The 12,100-nt window shown below is 42.4% G+C and overlaps 1 protein-coding gene across 1 annotated transcript in view; it reads right to left on the minus strand.

Moving 5' to 3' along the window:
* The window catches only part of HHLA2 (HHLA2 member of B7 family), a 32,286-nt gene extending 20,652 nt beyond the window's left edge, over positions 1–11,634 (minus strand). Inside the window, exons 1-2 of the mRNA XM_069971103.1 lie at positions 11,464–11,634; positions 613–704 (exon numbers count right to left, since the gene is read on the minus strand). Coding sequence (XP_069827204.1) covers positions 613–667 — 55 coding nt within the window. The 5' untranslated portion in view covers positions 668–704; positions 11,464–11,634. The remainder of the gene's footprint in view (positions 1–612; positions 705–11,463) is intronic.
* Positions 11,635–12,100: the final 466 nt, after the last annotated feature.

Consider the following 12,100-nt stretch of genomic DNA (forward strand, 5'->3'; position numbering starts at 1 on the left):
TGGCCATTGCTCCTGTCTCCCCCTCCTCCACACTCCTTTCAAGTAGCACCTAAACACCTTTCAAGTAGCACGCCATTGGAGTGGAGGACTGCGTGTAGCAGAACCACAGGCGTGGCCTGTCTATCTAGAGCCTCTGTCACACCTTACATTCAGTCTAAAGCCCCTATTCCACGGGATGACTAGGAGCAAACGAGCGCTATTAACAGCTATTCCACATGTCGTCAGCGAGCGGGTGAGTGCGGGAGGGCCCGTGGAGAGCTGCAGGAGGGCTGCCCGGGGGATCGCTAGATCGCCCATAGAGGATAGCGGTGGTCTGCTGCTGCTGCTCCTATTCCACGAAGCGGCAGCTGCAGATAGCTGCTATATCAGTCGCTTGTTTTTCAACATGTTGAAAAACAAACGACTGCAACGATCAGCCATCATGAACGATGTCAGCTGATCATTGCCTTCTATTCCACGGGACGATTATCGGTCAATAATCGCTCCATTCAATAGGGCCTTAATGTAACATCCTGTCATTACTTACTTTTGCTTAATCTTGCAGTCCATGTCCTAATAGCTTTAATGGGAAGGGGTAAAGTTAAATGTGCAGTATATAACATAAGCACTTACCATGAATGAATGTAAGGCCAGAAAAAGTCAGAATCAAGAAAAACATGGCAGACATTTTTCACCTTTCCACTGCTTCATGTCTTTGTGACATCCTAAAAAACAAACACTAATTCATTGTGATGAGATTAAAAGTCACAAGACAAGTGTACATGTTTATCATGTAAAGAAAATGTTTGAGACTTGAAGAATGTGACACTTAAACAAACAAGTTTAATTCTCCTACGGCTCTGGTCACACACAGGAAAATATCATCAAATAACAGCTGTAATTTTGAGTGAAAATAAAACAGTGTGTGAACACGAAAAAAGGCCATATTTTGCTACAGCAGGATGTAAATGATGAGTGTTCATTATTTGGATGGTTGTAATAAATTGTATTTATTCTATACAGCAGGGATCCCCAAACTACGGCCCGCGGGCCATTTATCCGGCCCCCGCCGCACTTCCGGAAAGGACAACTCTTTCATTGGTGGTCAGTGAGAAGACTGCTCTCACTGACCACCAATAAAAGAGTTCCCCCTTCTGCATCACGCCAGCCCCTGCCTCGCATCCACACTGCCGCCGACATCCCCGCCGGAGGGATCTCCCAGCGGGTGCAGCAACGTCATCACTGCCCCTCCCGGTGGGAGGCCATGCGGAACGGACCACAGATCCCAGAGCAGTGTGAGATGTCGGCCCTGCCGCCTGCCTCCTCCGCGCCGCACGGACCACCAACCCCCCACCCCGGATGTAACCTGGAAATGATCTCTGAGGGATCCTCCGGCAGGGGCAGTGATGACGTCGCTGCACCTGCTGGGGGATCCCTCCGGTGACTGACCGGCTGAAGAGGAGAGAAAAGGCACTATTAGGTGAGTATAATTTTTTTTTTTTTGCAGCAATACAGGGGGCATTATAACTATATGGGGGACATTGCAGGGGGACAATATAACTATATGGGGGACATTGCAGGGGGACAATATAACTATATGGGGGACACTGCAGGGGACCATATAACTATATGGGGGGCATTGCAGGGGGACAATATTACTATATGGGTGACATTACAGGGGGACATTATTACTATATGAGGGATATTGCAGGGGGACAATATTACTATATAGAGAGCATTATTACTATATGGGGGACAACGCAGGGACACATTATTAGTATATGGGGTGAGGGGGCTGGTTGAGGGTGTGAAGGGGAGTTAGGGGAGGCTGGTTGAGGGGGTAGTGAAGGGGCTGGGTGAAGGGTGAAAAGAAAGAGGGATGCTTTTACTTTGGGGGGGGGGGGGGTTGTGGCATTTTGCATTGGGATTTGATTATAGTTTTTTTTTTTTTTTTTTTTTATAGTCCGGCCCTCCGACGGTCTTAGGGACAGTGAACTGGCCCTGTGTGTGAAAAGTTTGAGGACCCCTGCTATACAGTGTGTGCGTACTGCCGGCCATTTTCCTGTTGACTTCAATTGAGTGCTTTGTTATACTGAAAATGTGGCTGTATTTTTACCTCAAAATCACTGCCATAATTTACCTTTATTTTACAGTGTGTGTCTACAGCTATTCAGTCTGATTAAATTCTAATTACTAGATTACTCTGTTATATTATCAGAGATACAAGCAAACACTATGCTGTAAACTAATTGCATAGCTCTATGATATGATATATGAAGACATAGGTTTTTTCAAGTAAAAAACAAAACAATAGATGTTTGCATTTGGAGTATCTTCAGGAGTGTGCCCAGCAACACTTTTGAAAAAGAAAAAAAGGGACGGGGTACGCCTCCTGGTGTAATATAGCCAGTACGGGTAGAAATGAGTAGAAAGTGTAAGGATACACTTACCTAGTCAAGATGTGCAAAGCTAGACACAACACTAACCACAGTCTGTGTGCCAGAAATGCAGAAAATGTGTGCTTGACTAGGGCCAGCCAATCAAAGCCAATACATCCAGAGATATCAAGCGTTGGTGTACATGTAGGCAACATATGTGTTTTTCATGCATGTTACTCAACCAGTTTGCCTTTGCGCCACACCAGGAAGTGGAGTCTAAGGGCCTGCCCTATTACATGGGCCGATTATTGTGTGGAAAATCGTTATATCGCTCGGATTTAAATTATATTCGTTCTGTGTTATCGCAGGCAACAATCAAAAAATCGTTCGTATGTCATTGATCGTTGATTTAGATCTGGACCTCAAATTATCGCTAATCGGTCACTGTAATTCCACATTTGTTCGCTCAAGTTCCGCATTTTTTCACTAATCGTTCAGTGTAATAGCACATTGTCCATAGTTTTGCTGAGATCAGAAGGAGTAAATGATCATAGTAACGATTGCAATAACGATCATATTTTATGACCATCGTTCTATGTAATATGGTGAACGATTTCAGGTTAACGATAAACAATCTCGTTTGCAATCGTTTATCGTTAGTCGTTAAAAATCGCTCCATGTAATAGGACCCTAAGTGCCCTCGGAGCAGAAGCTGGTTCCCAGGTATTAGATTCGGTGCAAGGCCTGGAAACAGGCCAAGTATACTGGTCAGCTAGCTGAATTGTCAATATGAGAGTGCAGTACCAAGGATGATACAGTATTATAGTTAGACAGGCAAAGGGTCAGGAAACCGGTTTCAGAGGAAGGTCAGACAATCCAAGTTACCTTTAGGAGAGGCAGGCAGTACAGATAAGGGTCAGACAGAAAGCATATTCCAACAAACAGGTGCAGGTCAGGATACACAGGGATAAAGCAGAAACAGCAGACAAATGCCTTCGCATGAAAAGTAGATTTAAAAAAAAACCACTCAGACAAAGGAGGGGCTGCTGGAGCTGGTATAAAAATAGGTGCAGATGGCTCTGGATTGGCAGATGGCAGTAGCAGGTGGAGACAAGCTGCCTCTATGAATCCAGAGAAGTTAGCCACGTGTGCACCCTAGTGGCCACAGGGGTTACTGCAGCACAAAGTGGAAGACACAAGCAGCACGAGCATAGAGCAGAGGAGCGAACAGGACAGCGCCACCCCTAGTGAGTCCTGTCTGGCAGAGTTGTCACCATTCTAAGCCACTTTTATTGAAAAAAGATGCGAACAGGACAACAAAAGCAGCCATTTTGTATTCCTTTGTAACCCAATTGTTGGCCATAGAGTCAATTATATTATGGGCTGCTATGAAATATGGGCAAAAAAAACGCAACTACGTTCTTTTATCAGTTCAGTTACAGTTTGCTCAGGTCTTTTTGAATGTGTGAACCCCATTCATTTTTATAGTACTGTACTTTTTCAGCAACAAATCATCCACTAGTGAATGTAGCCTTATATATTTACAAACCAATAAACACTCCCCTGGCACTTATCTATCACATATTGCTTTGGAACAGTCCACATTTCATGACAGATAGAAATGAAGAATGAAGAAAAACCTGTCCATAGTTCAGTTAGTTCTTGGTTTGACTCATCGTTGATAGGAATTGCAATTATTGACCAGGAAGAGGATTGTGAACTGGTCCAAGCAACATAGAAAGAACATAGAATGGGGAAACAGATGCCATGGCAAAACCTGCACAATACCTGCACATGCCCCACTGCTGTCAGCTATAGAATGTATAAGATAACCTTAAACCTTTTTGTGCCACAGATTATTTCCTACTTCTGGAGCTAAAGGAATGGAAATATTCCCAAATACAATTCGAACTCACATATAGAACTGCTATCAATCAGCAACGAGCCATATTTGTTCTAGGCATCTGTGTGCAGGTACCCAGAAGGGCAAAGATTAGGAGGCTCCAGAGCAGTGTAATATTTTATATGCAGAAGCTCTTGCTTTCACCCCCATATCTAATTACACAAAAATCTCATTTCCCCCAATTCTCCATTGATAGCATCAAACTTTTCTTAAGATTGATCTGAATCCCAGCTAGAGCTGGCCTTATGCTGCGTTTACATGGAACGATTATCGTTCGAATTTTCGCAATAACAATCGCATTTGAGCGATAATCGTTCCGTGTAAACACAGCAAACGATCAAGCGACGAGCGAGAAATCGTTCATTTTGATCTTTCAACATGTTCTCAAATCTACGTTGATCGTTCGCTAAAAATTCGCAGATCGCTTCGTGTAAACAGTTTTCCAAAGATTCATCCTATGTGAAAGATGGGCTTAAGCGATCTTAAAAACGATCGCAATAACCTTTTTTCTTACGAATTTTCTAACGATTTATTTGTCTAAACGCTGATCGTTATAAAAATGAAATCGTTGCTTTAAAATCGTTAAACGATCTATTGGGCGAATTATCACTCCGTGTAAACGCAGCATAAAGGTCCATTTACACAGAAAGATTATCTGACAGATTATCTGCCAAAGATTTGAAACCAAAGTCAGGAATGGATTTGAAAAGAGGAAAAATCTCAGGCTTTCCTTTATGACCTGATCAATGTTTATAGTCTGTTTCTGGCTTTGGCTTCAAATCTTTGTCAGATAATCTGTCAGATAATCTTTCTGTGTAAATGGACCCTAATGCTACGTTTACACGGAACGATTATCGGGCGAATATTCGCAATAACAATTGAATTCGAATGATAATCGTACGTGTAAACACGGCGAACGGTCGATAAATTGTTCATTTTGATCTTTTAACATGTTCATAAATAGTCGTTCGCAAAAAATTTGCCGATCATTCCGTGTAAACAGTCGTCGCGCGATAGTCCGGCTGCCCGCAGAACTCACATGTAAAAATCGCGCCAAAAACGCAGCGATACGGTACGTGTGAAGCTACCCCTTATGGTGCGTTCACACCTACAGGATCTGCAGCTGATTTTCTGCTGCGGATCTGCAGCAGATTTCATTTAAATAACTGAACACAGCATCAAATCTGCACCATCAAATCTGCTGCAGATCTGCTGCAGATCCTGTAGGTGTGAACGCACCCTTAGGGTACAAACACACACACCGTATACGCAGCAGATTTGATGGTGAAGATTTGATGCTGTGTTCAGTTATTTAGATCTAATCTGCTGCGTATATGTTGCGTATTTGCTGCGTATCGCAGCAGTAAATACGCTGCGTATACAGTGTGTGTGTTTATACCCTTAGGGTACAAACACACACACCGTATACGCAGCAGATCTGCAGCAGATTTGATGTTGCAAATTTGATGCTGTGTTCAGTTATTTAGATCTAATCTGCTGCGTATCGCAGCAGTAAATATGCTGCGTATACGGTGTGTGTGTGTTTATACCCTTAAACTAATGATATATAGCACCTGTGCTTTGCTGCAGCAATTTTCTGTTGTCGATTTACTGTTAGCCATGGCTGTGTGCAAACTGCATAGTGTGAACAAGTTATAGAGTAAATGTGCGGGCTGTAATTACTTTGTTATGTTTCACGAGTCTGGAATCAAGACAACAAGCTGAGGCAAAAGGAGCGTGTTTATCAGGAAGCGGAGGTAAGCTTGCTATAATTAATGTGTTTATCTTGATGAACGCTACAAGTTTAACTTCAATCAAACTTCAAAAACATAAAATTTTGCGGGTAATTTTTTATCCCTAGACAGCCCTTGCAGTACGGATACGGCACGAGCGCTTGTTAGGGATGAGCGAACCGGTTGAGCTTCGGGTTCGTATGAACCTGAACTATCGGTTTCTGATTCCCGCTGTCTGCCCGCTCTGTGAAAGAGGGTGGATACAGCCTATGGCTATGGCTGTATCCCAGTTTTCCAGGCGGTCCTCAAGATTGTATCCACCCTCTCCATGGGGCAGACAGACAGGGGGAATCAGAAGCTGATAGTTCAGGTTCATACGAACCCGAACCTCAGCCGGTTCGCTCATCCCTAGCCCTTGTTACCAGTCGACCCATGCCATACCTCTATGTCAATAGCTTGTACAGTGCTATGAAGTGAGCTCATCAGCAGCGAGGTCCTCACTATTAATGATAGGCCGCAGCAATCAAGCTGCAGCCCGTCATTAACCTCTTAAATGTTGCGATTGTGGCCTTTAAGTGTAAGGCCTTATGCACACGTTCAGTAGTTTTTTCTGGTCCTGAAACAAACCGCTAAAATTTACAGATTGGACATCCGCATCGCATCCGTATTTCCGTAAATCCATTTTTACAACTCCTATGCTTTTCAATGCACTTCATCCGTATTTTTTTTTTACGGAAATACGGATGCCAACATGTTACAATCCGTAAACAATCCGTAAACAATTGATTTCAATGAGAGGATCCGTAAAAAATCAGGGTCCGCACCGGGTCCATACTAGGACATGTCCTTTTTCTTTTCATCCATTTCTGCTACTGATGTGTGAATAGCCCAATAGACATCAATGTGCACTAACTCGGATCCGTAAATACGGATCCGTAAATTACGGAACGTGTGCATAAGGCAACTCCTGTTACTCACTGATCGATGGCTTTCCCGGACTGCCAGAGGTACGCTGCTTACCTCAGTGTAGTCTGATCAGTGATCCTTACATAGAGCCTGCCACAGGCATAGCATTGACCAGTGTATGCAATCTAATGATTGCAGCCAATAGTCCAGCATGTGTTTAAAAATATTCCATATTTTACTGTAAAAAAACTAAAAATTAAAACATTAGAAAAGCTACGAAATCATGCATATCGGTGTATTTATACTGACATGTAGAATAAAGATCATGTCAGTTTTACTGCAAAGTGCATTACGTAGACACATAAACCCCCCAAAAGTGAAAAAAACTGGATTTGTTTCCAATTTCACCCCATAAATTATATTTTGGGGGTTCCGTCATATATTTTATGGCCATTACAAAGTACACTTCTACCTGAAAAAAACAAGCCCCTGCATGGCCCTGTAGATGGATAAATAAACGCGCTGTGGCTCTTAGAAGAAGAAGAGGAGGAAAAAACAAAAATAAAAATTGGCCTGGTCATTAAGGCCATTTGGGGCTCTGTCATGAAGGGGTTAAACCTTTTGCCAAGCAACTATGTTTACAAACAGTAATTGCAAACCAACTATGATCACACCCAGCAATTAGCAGAAAGGAAACTGAAAGGTGTGTAAAACAAGGTCAACAACCTGCATTCCTTTGATTCATGACATTGACCATAGGCATCCAATTTATAAGTTAGTGTCATTGGAATACACAGACATCACTAACCTCCAGTGGAGGTTAAATATTTTTTTAAATAAAGCCAAAAAAAAGAAGACATTTGTAAACACTAAATTTCCTAAATTGTTCACATCCCAACAGAAAGTGTAATAAATCAATAAATCATCACTTTATTTATTGACTATAAAAATATCTGAAAAGATGTGAATGTTTAATACCTCAAAACTTTCAAATCAGCACACTGACGGCTTTTATATTTACTTAAAGTTTTTTTTGTTTTTTTTTTTTAAGGCAAACGATAAGCTTTTTTTACTGCCTCCTCTTACATTAAGATAAGAAAAGAGACCATACTTACACCCTTCACTTCTCCGCAGGTCCTACTGTCACACCTCCCTCTCCTGGCTTAGCTCCCGCCCCCTGGCAGCTTCAATGACATCCCTTTCCCCATTCAGCCAATCACAGAGCCAGCTACAGAGGGGGAGCATGTGCTCATCAGAAGCTGACATAGAAGGATCTCAGCCAGGATTAGAAAATCTCACAGTGGGAGCTGTGGAGAAGACAAGGGGGTAACTTTTATTGTTTTACTATATGGGGAGGCAGCACAGACAGCTTTATATTTCCCAGGAAAACCTCTTTAAGGGTGGGTTCACACATAGCTGAATCGCAGCAAAATCTGCTTCGATTCCGATCAGTTTGAATGGCTTTACATACTCGCAGCGGAGTTTTCTTCCTGCTGTCAGTATATAAACACTGCCCCCCCTTAACCCGCCGCAGCCCAGTGAATAATTTAGCGGTCCGCGCTCCAGCTTGCTTCTGTGGCTCTCGGCTCCCTGACAGCGCACTGATTGGCTGAGCGGGATGTCAGGGAGCTGATTGCCACAGAAGCAAGCCGGAGCGTGGACGGTCCAGCAGCGGATTATAACATGTCCGTTTTGGGCGGTAGCCCGGGGCGCTAAGCTCATGGGTGGCCCATGGCCACCCAAAAAGACTTGTACTTCCAGTGGTGTATTGTCTGTATTGCTCTGCCATGATTTGCAAAAAAACCTCACTTTTTTACCACAATTTTGCACAAATGAGGGCATCATGATATTATCTATTCAGTACTATGAGCACCACGCTAGTGTTACAGTGGGGTTTGGGGGGCTCAGGCTTGGTGAACAGCCCTGGGCCTATAGTAAGGTTAAACAGCCCCTGCGCGGACCGCTAAAGTATTCGCCAAGCCGCGGCAGGTTAAGATGAAAATTCTGCTGCGAGTATATAAAGCTATGCAAACTGACAGTTCCGGGAATCGCAGCAGATTTTGTTATGAACTTGCAGCATGAAATCCACTGCAATTCCGCTATGTGTGAACACAGCCGAAAGAGGTTATCCAGGCTTAGAAAAACATGGCCATGTTCTTCCGGAAACATCACCTCTTTAGTCCTCAGTTTGGGTTTGCTTCTGAAAAAGTAATTAGAGATTAAATGTAATAATGTACATAACCTAGGAACAGGGATGGTGCTGTTTCTACGGGTATAAACACACACCGTATACGCAACGTATTTACTGCTGCGATACGCAGCAAATACGCAGCAGATTAGATCTAAATAACTGAACACAGAATCAAATCTGCACCATCAAATCTGCTGCAGATCTGCTGCGTATCTGCTGCATATACGGTGTGTGTGTTTGTACCCTACAAGAAAGTGCAGGTGTCCACTGCTCTTTTCTAGCAATTATATGTCTGTAGTGTGTATTTTAGGCTCTGGAGCTGAAGCCTGTAATTCTAATTGAGAATGACAGGCAAGGGATCTGCAGCAGATGCAGTGTGTGTGAATCTAGCCTAAGGACCTTATTACACCAACAGATATCTGACATTATTTGACAGATTTTTTCAGCCAAAGCCAGGAATGGATTAGAAAAGAGGAGAAATCTCAGGCTTTCCTTTCCGACCTGTTCTCTTCTTACAGTCTGTTCCTGGCTTTGCCTGAAAAAATCTGTCAGATAATCTGTCAGACATCTGTTGGTGTAATAGGGCCCTAAGGGTTAACTGATGTCTCTATTGATATGTATTTAATGCTACTATCTCCTGATTTATATCTAGCCAATCCCTGAGTTAGCTACATGAGAGGTCACTGCCCTATCAGAGAGGGTTATCTTAGTTATTACCGTCCTTCATGACATTACTGCAGCGAAACTCCAATGTGTGCAAACATACCTATTCGAGGGGCCTTTTAATCTCATTGATTTTTCAGCTGCGCAGGCCAATTATTAAACAAGTGTTTGTCAGCTGGTCACTGGGATTGTGCAGCCCTATAAATCATCATTGGTTAGGCTAGGTTCACACTGCGTTTTCAGCATCTGTTTAACGGATCCGTTTTTTTTAACGTCCAGAAAAATAGGGTCAGCAACGTTTTTTGGTCCGCCAAAAAAAACGGATCCGTTTTTTTTTATAATGGAAGTCAATGGAAAAACGGATGCACACAAATGAATCCGTTTTTTGCAATCCGTTTTTCATGCGTTTTTTGCAAAAAACGGATGCGTTAAACGGATGCTGAAAACGCAGTGTGAACCTAGCCTTAGCGGCATATCTCCCTGTGTAACCAGATGTATGGCTGACAATGTAAGTGAATGGATGTACAAATGATCCAGCAATAGAGCATGTGGCTTTTTACTTAAAATAACCAGGGTTACTTTTAATTCATGTCGGTGCTTATATTGGGCATCAGTCTACCAGCGTAAAAGGTGCCTAACAATACGGGCACATATCTGTAAAATGCTTGTGCGGAATGGCTTTCAAACGCTTGTTGGTGACCACGTAGGAGCTGCTATGTGTGTTCTTCGCCTAGCAGTGTTAGTTTGTTAACACAATAAGGTTGTTAAGCTACACAGACACTTGTTTACCATGAATTTTCATTTTTCAAAGGGGGTTGCCTAGAAATATAAAAACACGGCTTGCTTTTTCTAGAAATTGCACCACACGTATCTATAGGCTGTGAGTGGTATTACAGTTGTGCTCCATTGACTTTAGTGGAGTGGAGCTGGAATATCATAAAATCCACAAGCAGGAGTGACATTGATTTTAGAAATGCAGCTGATTAACTTCTTAAATTACGGTTGCAGCCCTTAATACCTTAAAGAATACAGAGGTCACACCTTATACCTATCTTGCTGTATACTGTTTTCTAGTCTTACAAAAACACAAGGGGGGGGGATTTATAATCGGCGACATTTCTCACGCTATTTCTACTTTATTTACATGGTACTTTCCTGTCTAGAAGTTTCATAACCTGTCTTCATAACGGAGGTGCAAGTCTCCGTGTAGGTATAGAGATCTGCATTGTCTTGTATCACTGTGCTCTGGTATGGCTTGCGATTTTCCCAACAACACAAAAACAATACCTTTCAACAGAATGCTGTTTGTGCTAGCAGGTTTTTCATGGTGAAGGGTCGCTGTGAATACTCGACATTTCCCAGGGACTACCTGTCAAACTGACTATAAGCAGCAGGAAATGTGATATTCCTTCCAGCAATGAACATACTGATCTTTGTAGTTCGACCCTTCACACTTTGTTTGCTGTCACATAAAATAGGCATAGGCGTTCATGTCCATACAAATCTCTTAACTCCTTTTCTTTTTTTGTTGATCTTTGGTCACTGCTGTATTATCTGATATTCTGTATTTATAGCTATGACCTCAGACATTAACCTCATCCCCTCCTGTATATCCACCCACACATTTTTAGTCATGTACTTTTCAGTATTAGCAGGAGACAGAACTTTTATAGAAGAAAATACATGTACAATTGAGTACGAGCGACTTACCTTCTTACACCTTCATGCACCTTCTGTGTCACAACACCTGAAACAGGTTTGTCGTCCTACACAGACACTATCATTACGAAACCAAAGATGTTTAGTATTGGTGTGAGGAAGGAGCACAGGCGGTGCTTTCAGTATACTTTGCACTTGGATCTAAAAGTCGTGTGGACTGTTATGATATCTCTTCCCTTGACCAATGCCAACAACATGCTGCCAGTAGGTCAGCTCTTTAAAAAGATAAAGTGCTCTGCCTATGTCTGCCTAATATTATTACAGACTTTGCATATTCCAGGAGCTTTCCTTTATACATTCCAGGACATTGCAGGAACTATTAGGGCATATTCACACCATGTGTGTTTTTTTTAACCAGGAAAATCCATAGTGGAATCAATAGCAGAAATCCAAAATATACCCGTTAATGTGGATTTTTACATTGCTTACCATAGATCTTGTTTTGGTTCTGAACGTGGATTAATCCTATACAATAGGGCTAATAATCCTTCTCCCGGTTACAAGGTTTACAAGGGATGTGGCTTAAAACACACAAAAACACAGAGAAATGCAACAGCTCACCGCAATGGCAAGATACAACACAGATATGAAAGTCACTAAAAGCAGCCCCCAACTGCTAAAAAAAATC

Source organism: Dendropsophus ebraccatus, chromosome 5, assembly GCF_027789765.1.
Source record: "Dendropsophus ebraccatus isolate aDenEbr1 chromosome 5, aDenEbr1.pat, whole genome shotgun sequence".
Taxonomy (NCBI): Eukaryota; Metazoa; Chordata; class Amphibia; order Anura; family Hylidae; genus Dendropsophus; species Dendropsophus ebraccatus.